The 13,920-nt window shown below is 47.5% G+C and overlaps 1 protein-coding gene across 1 annotated transcript; it reads right to left on the reverse strand.

Annotated features, from left to right (window-relative positions):
• Positions 1-9,339: 9,339 nt before the first annotated feature.
• Positions 9,340-10,890, reverse strand: LOC135057314 (E3 ubiquitin/ISG15 ligase TRIM25-like). The gene has a single exon (XM_063963205.1). It carries the CDS (start codon positions 10,888-10,890, stop codon positions 9,340-9,342), a length of 1,551 nt encoding a protein of 516 aa, XP_063819275.1.
• Positions 10,891-13,920: the final 3,030 nt, after the last annotated feature.

Genomic DNA, 13,920 nt, shown 5'->3' on the forward strand with positions numbered 1-13,920 from the left:
GGAATTTTCTCTCCTCAAGCCTCAGCGAGTGACCTCGCGTCTTATACAGAGTTCTTTTAATAAACAACTCCTCTGATAACTCTTTGTAATTTCCCTTTATATATTTGAAGATATTGATAATGTCTCCTCTTAGACGCCTCTTTTCTAGTGTATACAGTTTCAACCTAGTGAGCCTTTCCTTATACTCCAGTCCCTAGCCCTTTAATCAATTTAGTAGCACGCCTTTGAATGCTTTTGAGTTCACAGATATCTTTTTTTATAATGCTGTGCCCAAAATTGAACACAATCTGTCAGTGTGTGTGTGTATCAGTAAGGGGTATCGATCATTAAGTGGTGTCTGTGTTAGTAAATGGTCTCTGTGTCTGTTGTGTGTGTGGCAGTAAGGGGTATCTGTCAGGAAGTGTCTGTGACAGTAAGTGTGACTGTCAGTATGTTTGTCAGTAAGTGTGACTGTCAGTATGTTTGTCAGTAAGTGGAATCTGTAAGGGGTGTTTGTGTCAGCAAGTGTGTTTGTGTCAGCAAGGGGTGTCTGTGTCAGTAAGGGGTGTTTATGTAAGTGTGTTTGTGTCAGTAAGGGTGCCTGTGTCGGTAAATGGTTTGTGTCAGTAAGTGTGTCTTTGTCAGTAAGGGGGAGATGTACTAAGTCTTAAAAAGTGATACATTTCATGGTGATAAAGTACCAGCCAATCATCTCCTAACTGTCATATTAACCAGACTGGGTTTGAAAAATGACAATTAGGAGCTGATTGGCTGGTACTTTATCACCATAAAATGTATCACTTCTTAAGGCTTAGTACATCTCCCTCTGAATGTGTCTGTATCAGTGCATTTGTGTCAGTAAGTGGAATCTGTGTTGGTAAGGGGTGTCTGTCAGTAAGTGGTATCTGGCAGTAATGGCTGTTTGTGCCTGTGTGTTTGTGTCACTAAATTGTATTTGTGTCAGTAAGGGGTGTCTGTCTATAAATATGTATGTGGCAACAAGTGATGTCCGTGTCCGTAAGGGGTGTATGTCAGTAAATGGTGTCTGTGTCAATGTGTGTATCATTAAGTGTCAGTAAGTCTGTGACAGTGGTGTGTGTGTGTGTGTGTGTGTGTGTGTAAGAGTAAGTGGAATCTGTCAGTAAATGTGTCTGTCAGTAAGTGTTTCCCAGGAGCCCTCATTTCCCTGTCTGCTCTGTATTGCCCCATCTTTTCTAATCTTTCCACATCTGCTTTGTTTTGCCCCATCATTGCTTCCCTATCCACTTTCTTTGCATGTTGATACAGCTCTCTGTATTATGGCGGTCACTGTGATGTTTCCTGTATGATATGGTGATCACTGATGCTCTGTATTTATGGTGATTACAAACTTTTTCTTGTTATTGTTAATTATTAAGTGGTTGAAGGTAAGCACTAGCTTTCTCTAACGTCCTAGTGGATGCTGGGGACTCCGTAAGGACCATGGGGAATAGACGGGCTCCGCAGGAGACTGGGCACTCTAAGAAAGATTTAGTACTACTGGTGTGCACTGGCTCCTCCCTCTATGCCCCTCCTCCAGACCTCAGTTAGAATCTGTGCCCGGACAGAGCTGGGTGCATTTTAGTGAGCTCTCCTGAGCTTGCTAATAAGAAAGTATTTTAGTTAGGTTTTTTATTTTCAGAGAGCTTCTGCTGGCAACAGACTCTCTGCGACGTGGGACTGAGGGGAGAGAAGCAAACCTACTAACTGCGGCTAGGTTGCGCTTCTTGGGCTACTGGACACCATTAGCTCCAGAGGGATCGAACACAGGAACCTGACCTTGTCGTCCGTTCCCGGAGCCGCGCCGCCGTCCCCCTCGCAGAGCCAGAAGACAGAAGCCGGCGGGTTGAAGCAAGAAGACGTCAAAATCGGCGGCAGAAGACTCCTGTCTTCATATGAGGTAGCGCACAGCACTGCAGCTGTGCGCCATTGCGCCCACACTAACCCACACACTCCGGTCACTGTAGGGTGCAGGGCACAGGGGGGGGGGCGCCCTGGGCAGCAATTAAGTACCTCCTGGCAAAAGCAGCATATATACAGTTGGACACTGTTATATGCATGAGCCCCCGCCATTAATTTTACACACAATCGTGGGACAGAAGCCCGCCGCTGAGGGGGCGGGGCCTTCTTCCTCAGCACTCACCAGCGCCATTTTCTCTCCACAGCTCCGCTGAGAGGAAGCTCCCCAGGCTCTCCCCTGCAGACTCACGGTAGAAAGGGTAAAAAGAGAGGGGGGGCACATAAATTTAGCGCATTAATTATATGTACAGCAGCTACTGGGTGAACACTAAGTTACTGTGTGATTCCTGGGTCATATAGCGCTGGGGTGTGTGCTGGCATACTCTCTCTCTGTCTCTCCAAAAGGCCTTGTGGGGGTCCTGTCCTCATATAGAGCATCCCCTGTGTGTGTGGTGTGTCGGTACGCGTATGTCGACATGTTTGACGAAGAGGGCTATGTGGAGGCAGAGCAAGTGCAGATGAATGACGTGTCTCCGCCGACGGCGCCGACACCTGATTGGATGGATATGTGGAAGGTGTTAAATGATAATGTAAACTCCTTACATAAAAGGTTGGATAAAGCTGATGCCTTGGGACAGTCGGGGTCTCAGCCCATGCCTGATCCTACAGCGCAGAGGCCGTCAGGGTCTCAGAAGCGCCCACTATCCAAAATTGTTGACACAGATATCGACACGGATTCTGACTCCAGTGTCGATGACGATGATGCAAAATTGCAGCCTAAAATGGCTAAAGCCATCCGCTACATGATTATAGCAATGAAGGATGTTTTGCACATATCAGAGGTAAACCCTGTCCCTGACGAGGGTTTATATGTATGGGGAGAAAAAGCAAGAGGTGACTTTTCCCCCTTCACATGAGTTAAATGAATTATGTGAGAAAGCGTGGGATTCCCCCGATAAGAAAGTGCTGATTTCCAAAAGGTTACTTATGGCGTACCCTTTCCCGCCAACGGACAGGATGCGCTGGGAATCCTCCCCTAGGGTAGATAAAGCTCTGACACGCTTATCTAAGAAGGTGGCCCTGCCGTCACAGGATACGGCCGCCCTAAAGGATCCTGCAGATAGGAAGCAGGAAAGTATCCTGAAGTCTGTTTATACACATTCAGGTACTCTACTGAGGCCGGCAATTGCATCGGCCTGGATGTGTAGTGCTGTAGCAGCATGGACAGATAATCTGTCTGAGGAAATGGATACCTTAGACAAGGATACCATTTTACTGACCCTGGGGCATATAAAAGACGCTGTCCTATATATGAGGGATGCCCAGAGGGACATTTGCCTACTGGGCTCTAGAATAAATGCAATGTCAATTTCTGCCAGAAGGGTCCTGTGGACTCGGCAATGGACAGGTGATGCCGACTCCAAAAAGCACATGGAGGTGTTACCTTACAAGGGTGAGGAATTGTTTGGGGACGGTCTCTCGGACCTAGTTTCCACAGCTACGGCTGAGAAGTCAAACTTATATTTCCTCACAGCCTAAGAAAGCACCGTATTACCAAATGCAGTCCTTTCGATCACAAAGAAGCAAGAAGGTCAGAGGTGCGTCCTTTCTTGCTAGAGGCAGGGGTAGAGGAAAGAAGCTGCACCATACAGCTAGTTCCCAGGAACAGAAGTCCTCCCCGGCTTCCACTAAATCCACCGCATGACGCTGGGGCTCCACAGGAGCCAGGAGCGGTGGGGGCGCGTCTCCAAAATTTCAGCCACCAGTGGGTTCGCTCACAGGTGGATCCCTGGGCTATACAGATTGTGTCTCAGGGATACAAGCTGGAATTCGAAGTGATGCCCCCTCACCGTTACCTCAAATAGGCCCTGCCAGCTTCCCCCATGGAACGGGAAGTAGTGTTAGAGGCAATTCACAAGTTATATCTCCAGCAGGTGGTGGTAAGGGTTCCCCTCCTTAAACAGGGAAGAGGATACTATTCCACAATGTTTGTGGTACCGAAACCGGACGGTTCGGTCAGACCCATATTGAATTTAAAGTCCCTGAACATTTATCTGAAAAGATTCAAGTTCAAAATGGAATCGCTCAGAGCGGTCATTGCAAGCCTGGAAGAGGGGGATTTTATGGTGTCTCTGGACATCAAGGATGCTTACTTGCATGTCCCCATTTATCCACCTCATCAGGAGTACCTCAGATTTGTGGTACAGGACTGTCATTACCAATTCCAGACGTTGCCGTTTGGGCTCTCCACGGCACCGAGAATATTTACCAAGGTAATGGCAGAAATGATGGTGCTCCTTCAAAAGCAAGGAGTCACAATTATCCCATACTTGGACGATCTCCTCATAAAGGCGAGGTCCAGAGAGCAGTTGCTAATCAGCGTAGCACACTCTCAGGAAGTGTTGCAACAGCACGGCTGGATTCTGAATATCCCAAAGTCGCAGCTGATTCCTACAACGTGTCTGCCTTTTCTGGTCATGATTCTGGACACGGACCAGAAGAAGGTATTTCTCCCGGCGGAGAAGGCTCAAGAGCTCGTGACTCTAGTCAGAGACCTCTTAAGACCGAAACAGGTGTCGGTGCATCGTTGCACGCGAGTCCTGGGAAAGATGGTGGCATCATACGAAGCCATTCCCTTCGGCAGGTTCCATGCGAGGATCTTTCAATGGGATCTGTTGGACAAGTGGTCCGGATCGCATCTTCAGATGCAGCGGCTGATCACCCTGTCCCCGAGGGCCAGGGTGTCTCTTCTGTGGTGGCTACAGAGTGCTCACCTTCTCGAGGGCCGCAGGTTCGGCATACAGGACTGGGTCCTGGTGACCACGGATGCGAGCCTCTGAGGGTGGGGGGCAGTCACTCAGGGAAGAAACTTCCAAGGGTTGTGGTCAAGTCAGGAGGCTTGTCTGCACATAAATATCCTGGAACTAAGGGCCATATACAACGCCCTGAGTCAAGCGGAGCCTCTGCTTCGAAACCAACCGGTGCTGATTCAGTCAGACAACATCACCGCAGTGGCTCATGTAAACCGCCAGGGCGGCACAAGAAGCAGAGTGGCGATGGCGGAAGCCACCAGGATTCTTCGTTGGGCGGAGAATCATGTGCAAGCACTGTCAGCAGTGTTCATTCCGGGAGTGGACAACTGGGAAGCAGACTTCCTCAGCAGGCACGACCTCCACCCGGGAGAATGGGGACTTCATCACGAAGTCTTCACTCAGATTACAAATCGATGGGAACTGCCACAGGTAGACATGATGGCGTCCCGTCTCAACAAAAAGCTACAAAGGTATTGCGCCAGGTTAAGAGACCCTCAGGCGATAGCTGTGGACGCACTGGTAACACCGTGGGTGTTCCAGTCGGTCTATGTGTTTCCTCCTCTTCCTCTCATACCCAAGGTGCTGAGAATCGTAAGAAGAAGAGGAGTGAGAACAATACTCATTGTTCCGGATTGGCCAAGAAGGACTTGGTACCCGGAACTGCAAGAAATGCTCACAGAGGACCCGTGGCCTCTGCCTCTCAGACAGGACCTGTTGCAACAGGGGCCCTGTCTGTTCCAAGACTTACCGCGGCTGCGTTTGACGGCATGGCGGTTGAACGCAGGATCCTAGCGGAAAAAGGCATTCTGGAGGAAGTTATTCCTACGCTGATAAAGGCTAGGAAGGACGTGACAGCAAGACACTATCACCGTATATGGCGAAAATATGTTGCCTGGTGTGAGGCCAGGAAGGCCCCTACAGAGGAATTCCAGCTGGGTCGGTTCCTGCACTTCCTATAGTCTGGAGTGACTATGGGCCTGAAGTTGGGGTCCATAAAGGTCCAGATTTCGGCCCTATCCATTTTCTTTCAAAAGGAACTGGCTTCTCTTCCTGAAGTTCAGACGTTTGTTAAGGGAGTGCTGCATATTCAGCCCCCTTTTGTGCCACCAGTGGCACCTTGGGATCTCAACGTGGTGTTGGGTTTCCTGAAATCCCACTGGTTTGAGCAACTTAAGACCGTGGAGCTAAAGTATCTCACGTGGAAGGTGGTCATGCTATTGGCCTTCGCTTCGGCTAGGCGTGTGTCAGAATTGGCGGCTTTGTCATGTAAAAGCCCCTATCTGGTTTTCCATATGGACAGGGCAGAATTACGGACTCGTCCGCAATTTCTGCCGAAGGTGGTGTCATCTTTTCATTTGAACCAACCTATTGTGGTGCCTGCGGCTACTCGTGACTTGGAGGATTCCAAGTTGCTTGATGTAGTCAGGGCTTTGAAGATCTATGTAGCCAGGACGGCTGGAGTCAGGAAGACTGACTCGCTGTTTATCCTGTATGCATCCAACAAGCTGGGTGCTCCTGCTTCAAAGCAAACCATTGCTCGCTGGATCTGTAGCACGATTCAGCAGGCTCATTCTGCGGCTGGTTTGCCGCATCCAAAATCAGTGAAAGCCCATTCCACTAGGAAGGTGGGTTCTTCTTGGGCAGCTGCCCGAGGGGTCTCGGCATTACAGCTTTGCCGAGCAGCTACTTGGTCGGGTACAAACACATTTGCTAAGTTCTACAAGTTTAATACCCTGGCTGAGGAGGACCTTGTGTTTGCCCATTCGGTGCTGCAGAGTCATCCGCACTCTCCTGCCCGTTTGGGAGCTTTGGTATAATCCCCATGGTCCTTACGGAGTCCCCAGCATCCACTAGGACGTTAGAGAAAATAAGATTTTACTCACCGGTAAATCTATTTCTCGTAGTCCGTAGTGGATGCTGGGCGCCCGTCCCAAGTGCGGATTTTCTGCAATACGTGTACATAGTTATTGCTTAATAAAGGGTTATGTTATGTGGGCATCCATTGTTGATGCTCTGTTGTTCATACTGTTGACTGGATAAGTTTATCACAAGTTATACAGTGTGATTGGTGTGGCTGGTATGAGTCTTACCCTGGATTCCAAAATCCTTTCCTTATAATGTCAGCTCTTCCGGGCACAGTTTCCTTAACTGAGGTCTGGAGGAGGGGCATAGAGGGAGGAGCCAGTGCACACCAGTAGTACTAAATCTTTCTTAGAGTGCCCAGTCTCCTGCGGAGCCCGTCTATTCCCCATGGTCCTTACGGAGTCCCCAGCATCCACTACGGACTACGAGAAATAGATTTACCGGTGAGTAAAATCTTATTATAACCTCCATGGTGATAGCCACACTCATGGCACAGGTCACGCCCCCTATTTAGACCACACCCACATCAAACTGGTCACATCACTAGTCACACCACCACAGCGTTTGTCACCCCTCCTTTCAAGGCACACAATAGCCCCTTCATAAATTTCAGCTCCAGGCCCATGTAGCCCTTAATCTGACACTGGGGTGGTGGTGTACATTACCTATTATCATTGCTGAAGTATGCAATAAACCAATCATTCGACATGGGTGTACTTTGTTTTAGAAGCTGTTGAACAGAAACATACTAAATTAGAAAATTATAATATCATTCTAGTGATTTTTTATTATTTATCACATCATCTGTTACATGGTTACCTCAGACTCTGCAACACACTGTTACAAATAACACTATTATTTTTTTAAGATTACATTTTATTTTTAGACGTACAAGCAGCAATTTTCTATTGGACAGCAATTTGAGCAATGCCACCCTGAGACTAAAATGCATTTGGAGGCAAACCTTTATAGTCAGTCTCCAACTCTGCTCACATTACCCAGAATCTGACATTTGTATCTTCTCAAGCCTTAGGCAGTGGAGACAGACATTTTGTAGGCTTAACAACCTATATAAAATACAATTCACTAAGAACTCAGGCCCAGATTTATCAAGCCGTGGAGAGTGATAAATTGCACGGTGATAAAGTACCAACCAATCAGCTCCTTACTGTCATTTTTTAAACACAGCCTGTAATATGTCAGGAGCTTGTTGGTTGGTACTTTATCCCCGTTCAATTTATCACTTTCCAAGACTTGATAAATCTGGGCATCAGTCCAGGTTTTAAGGATATCCATGCTTGGGTACAAACTTAATTAGTACCTCAGCCAATTTGGTTTAACCATCTGTGCTCAGCCATGGATATCCTTAAAATCTGGACCGTTATGGTGCATTGGCGACCGAGTTTGGGAACCTCTGAACTAGAGCCTCATGAATAATGGTCCTGCAGTGCCTAAGCTACTGTCTCCTAGTGAATTAATAGGCTGACATCATAACCATGGTTCAACCTACAAAATAGCTGTTCCCAATGTTAGAAAGTACAATGCAATTTCTTGGATAAGATAGCATCTCAGCTTTACTACATGTAACCTGTGGAACATATCACTATTTACAGAGTTTCCCAAAATCCAACATTATAGTCTAGGTTTTAAGCATACCACCCAACAAATGATCGCCAGAGGCGCGCCGTCAGAAAAGAGGGTTGGGGGCCTTGGTTGTATATGGGTGTGGCCTCGGATGGGAGGGCATGGTCTCACAATATGTCCCCTTTATTCGTTACTCTGGGGGCATGCTGAAATCGGGACAGTTGGGAGGTATGTTTTAAGGATATCCATGCTTGTGGCACTTAATTAGTACCTCAGTCAATTTGACTTAAACATCTGGACTTGAGCCTAGATATCTTTAAAACCTGTACTGTAATAGTGGAGTTTGGATAACTCTACACCGTTAGAAACTGCATATATTCCAGTGGTACAGTGTACAGAAAACAACAAATGCAACATTCATTTGTCTATAATATCCGTAAGATCCACTGTAACCTAAAGGAACATAGCACACTACTACAATGTTGCATATATTCCAGTGGTACAGTGTACAGAAATCAACAAATGCAACATTGATTTTTTGAACATTTCAGTAAAGCTGGGTACACACACAGCGATATGTTGTCCAATCCAGCAGATTGCGAGCAGTATGTATGCCCGATATGCGTGTGCCGTTGTCAGGTCTAATGTGCTGCACATCAAACCTGACGATATCGCTAGTGACACCGTGTATGCTAATGAAAGACATAACAGTGATCGTTCCGTCCTTCATTAACATTGCTCAATGTGTACGCAGGTGCCGATATGTCGGCCAGGTACACATCGCTCCAGTGTGTACTACAATGTTGCATCTATTGCAGTGGTACAGTGATTTTTCTATACTATCAGTAATATCTACATGGGAAGTGGTTACAATACCGCCTGTCGGGATCCCGATGGTCACAATGCTGATGCCGGGATCTCGACTAGCGGTGAAATACCGGCGCCACAGGCTTTTCTCCCTCTGTGGGTGTCCACAACACCCATCCAGGGAGAATAGAACCTGTGGCGAGTCACTGTGCCCGCAGCATGGCGAGCACAGCGAGCCAGCAAAGGGCTTCCTAGCGCTCGCCCCGCTGCCGGCATACTGGTGTCCGGGATCCACTATGTTTCAGTTGTTTGTTTTCTAGCCCTGTACTCGTATCCAACCTGTCCAAACACAGAATGCAGCATGTAGGGGCTCAGTGAAGGTGGTGGTGAAGGTGTGTAAGAGTCTGGTAGGGTCACGTAGCTCATAAAAGGACAACTGCCCGGCCTCATAGTCCAGATATATTCTTAATATATGACTAGGAATCTTGTGTATTAGCTGGATTACGTTACTGTTATGCATAGCATAAAGCTGATTGTCACACCAACGCAAACACCAAGATACATTATTATTCCCAAAGAGCGAATGACCTCCTTTCCGCTGTGTACTGGAATAACACATGCCTATTCTCCAGCCCCCTGTGTCACTAGTCTCCATTTCCCAGTAATGTTGTCCGGAGGTAAAACTCCTGGTGCTTAAAACCTGATAATATTCAAATCTTTCTGCTGCATCTGGTCGTGCCTGGTTTATGTGTGACCAGCATGCAGTTTTCAGGTCACCTGAAATAACTAAATTATTGCCAGCTGTATTAACATCAAATACGATGTCTGAAGTCTCCTGCACATGAAATGCTGTCTTTACATTAGCAAAAATAGAAGATAAACCTGCTTGTAGTGTCATGGAGATCATTTCTTCATTCAGGTCATCGATATCAAAGCCCTTATCACCTCTCTCTCTGTCCTCAGTATCACATAAACTACCTCCATCTAGGTCCTGTAAGACAGTCACTGGATCGGTCATATTACACAGCTCCTCAATGTGTCGCATCTTCCTTGACAGCTCGTCCTTCTTTATTTCCAGCTGCTGCATTAGATCAGAGGCTAAAAGTAAATGCTGCTCTTCCTGCCTGGAGATCTCACTGAGGACTCTTTTCTCTAGGTCTTTCAGCTGTCTCCTGATGTCTTCAAACACAACAGTAACTCTCGCTGTCTCATCAACAGCTTTCTCCTGTACTTTTTTCCTGTGCTCCTGCAGACTCTCACTGCTTCTTTCAGTCTCCGCTCTCTTTTTGGCCAGTTTCTCCAAAAGATTTCGTAGTTCCCTTTTCTTCCTTAAACAGGCTTCCTCCAATGTCCACAACTGGTGCCCACTGTGCTTCTCTTCTAGCCTGCAGTAAACACAGCCACAGGCAGCGTCTTCAGTGCAGTAGAACTCCATAACCTTCTGGTGGACAGAGCACTGTTTGTTCCCCATTGAAGGGTTGGGATTTATTAAGGTATGTTCTGCAGCCTCATTATGTCTCTTTAACGGATGATCGCTCATGGATGTTTCACACTGAAGACTTGATTTAATTGCAGGAACAGGAGAGTCCCAGTAAATGCAAGAGACTCCAGTATCCTCCTGTTTTGGCTTAAAAAGGAAACTATCTGCTATATTACTCAGAGTTGTGTTCTTCCTCAATACGGGACGATCCTGAAACTCTTCTCTGCATTCGGGACAGGTATAAACTCCAGAATTTCCCTGTGTAATCAGGAAATCCTCAATACAGACTCTGCAGAAATTGTGTCCACATCTCAGTGTTACAGGATCTGTATAAATGTCCAAACAGATGGAGCAGGCTAGTTCTTCCCTTAGATCAGTAGAAGCCATGGTGTGCAGCTTGCATAAATAAATCTAGAAATCTCCTTACAGCTTAGAAAACCAGTAGGGTGGTTCAACCCAAGTACAAAGGGCTTCTATTGTCAATTACACTTTTATCTTTTTGACTGTTGACACTGTAGGCTCCAGATAACAATATATATTGAGAACATGCAGGGAAAGCCATGGGAGGGTCTATGAGTTTTATTACCTATGCACCACGTATGATGATATACTGTACAAAGGTCTCTTACACAAGAAACACACAAAGACTTGTCAGATGGGTGTTTTTAACTCTTTGGGGCCAATTCAAATGTTATGGGCATCTAAAAATCCTGTCTAAAAAGGGACTGTTTAGACGCCCAAACAATTGTCACAATTTATTTGTGTTCGTGTGCCCCCATGCACATCGTGCATGTCGCGCCCAAACAGTCCAGGTTTAGCCGCCTAAAGCGGCTAAACCCATCTAAACTGCCGCTTGGATGCCCGAAGCGCCAACTTTCCTCATATTTCTCTTACGTCCTAAGTGGATGCTGGGACTCCGTAAGGACCATGGGGAATAGCGGCTCCGCAGGAGACTGGGCACAAAAGTAAAAGCTTGAACTAGCTGGTGTGCACTGGCTCCTCCCCCTATGACCCTCCTCCAAGCCTCAGTTAGATTTTTGTGCCCGAACGAGAAGGGTGCATGCTTGGTGGCTCTCCTGAGCTGCTTAGAGTAAAAGTTTATTTTAGGTTTTTTATTTTCAGTGAGTCCTGCTGGCAACAGGCTCACTGCATCGTGGGACTAAGGGGAGAAGAAACGAACTCACCTGCGTGCAGAGTGGATTGGGTTTCTTAGGCTACTGGACATTAGCTCCAGAGGGACGATCACAGGTTCAGCCTGGATGGGTCCCGGAGCCGCGCCGCCGGCCCCCTTACAGAGCCAGAAGAACGAAGAGGTCCGGTGAAATCGGCGGCAGAAGACGTTCCTGTCTTCAACTAAGGTAGCGCACAGCACTGCAGCTGTGCGCCATTGCTCTCAGCACACTTCACACTCCGGTCACTGAGGGTGCAGGGCGCTGGGGGGGAGCGCCCTGAGACGCAATAAAAACAGAAATACCTTAGGATGGCAAAAGAAATACATCACATATAGCTCCTGGGCTATATGGATGTATTTAACCCCTGCCAGTTTTCCAGAAAAAAGCGGGAGATAAGGCCGTCGTGAAGGGGCGGAGCCTATCTCCTCAGCACACAAGCGCCATTTTCCCTCACAGTTCCGCTGGAAGGACGGCTCCCTGACTCTCCCCTGCAGTCCCTACAGAATCAGGGTAAAAACGAGAGAGGGGGGGCACTATTGGCAGCTAAATTATAAACAGCAGCTATAAAAGGGAGTAACACTTATATAAGGTTATATATATATATATATATATATATATATATATATATAGCGCTCTGGTGTGTGCTGGCAAACTCCCTCTGTCTCCCCAAAGGGCTAGTGGGGTCCTGTCCTCTATCAGAGCATTCCCTGTGTGTGTGCTGGGTGTCGGTACGATTGTGTCGACATGTATGAGGAGGAAAATGATGTGGAAGCAGAGCAATTGCCTGTATTAGTGATGTCACCCCCTAGGGAGTCGACACCTGACTGGATGGTTGTATTAAAAGAACTACGTGACAATGTCAGCACTTTACAAAAAACTGTTGACGACATGAGACAGCCGACAAATTAATTAGTGCCTGTCCAGGCGTCTCAGACACCGTCAGGGGCGATAAAACGCCCGTTACCTCAGTGGGTCGACACAGACCCAGACACGGATACTGAGTCCAGTGTCGACGGTGAGGAGACAAACGTAATGTCCAGTAGGGCCACACGTTACATGATCACGGCAATGAAGGAGGCATTGAACATTTCTGACACTACAAGTACCACAAAGAAGGGTATTATGTGGGGAGTGAAAAAACTACCAGTAGCTTTTCCTGAGTCAGATGAATTAAATGAGGTGTGTGATAAAGCGTGGGTTTCCCCCGATAAAAAAGTGCTAATTTCTAATAAATTATTGGCACTATACCCTTTCCCGCCAGAGGTTAGGGCGCGTTGGAAAACACCCCCTAGAGTAGATAAAGCGCTCACACGTTTATCTAAACAAGTAGCGTTACCGTCTCCTGATACGGCCGCCCTCAAAGAACCAGCGGATAGAAGGCTGGAAAATATCCTGAAGGGTATATACACACATACTGGTGTTATACTGCGACCAGCAATCGCATCAGCCTGGATGTGCAGTGCTGGAGTGGCGTGGTCGGATTCCCTGACTGAAAATATTGATACCCTGGATAGGGACAGTATATTACTAACTATAGAGCATTTGAAGGATGCATTACTATATATGCGTGATGCACAGAGGGATATTTGCACCCTGGCATCAAGAGTGAGTGCTATGTCCATTTCTGCCAGAAGAGCGTTATGGACGCGACAGTGGTCAGGGGATGCGGATTCCAAACGACATATGGAAGTATTGCCGTTTAAAGGGGAGGAGTTATTTGGGGCCGGTCTATCGGACCTGGTGGCCACGGCAACGGCCGGAAAGTCCACCTTTTTACCCCAGGTCACCTCTCAGCAGAAAAAGACACCGTCTTTTCAAACTCAGTCCTTTCGTTCCCATAAGTACAGGCGGGCAAAAGGCCACTCATTTCTGCCCCGGGGCAGAGGAAGAGGAAAAAGACTGCACCAGGCAGCCTCTTCCCAGGAGCAGAAGCCCTCCTCTGCTTCTGCCAAGTCTTCAGCATGACGCTGGGGCTTTACAAGCGTACTCGGACACGGTGGGGGCCCGTCTCAAAAATTTCAACGCGCAGTGGGCTCACTCGCAAGTGGACCCCTGGATTCTGCAGGTAGTATCACAGGGGTACAAACTGGAATTCGAGACGTCTCCCCCTCGCCGGTTCCTGCAGTCTGCTCTACCAAAGTCTCCCTCCGACAGGGAGGCAGTTTTGGAAGCCATTCACAAGCTGTATTCCCAGCAGGTGATAATCAAGGTACCTCTCCTACAACAGGGAAAGGGGTATTATTCC

Source organism: Pseudophryne corroboree, chromosome 3, assembly GCF_028390025.1.
Source record: "Pseudophryne corroboree isolate aPseCor3 chromosome 3, aPseCor3.hap2, whole genome shotgun sequence".
Lineage (NCBI taxonomy): Eukaryota > Metazoa > Chordata > Amphibia > Anura > Myobatrachidae > Pseudophryne > Pseudophryne corroboree.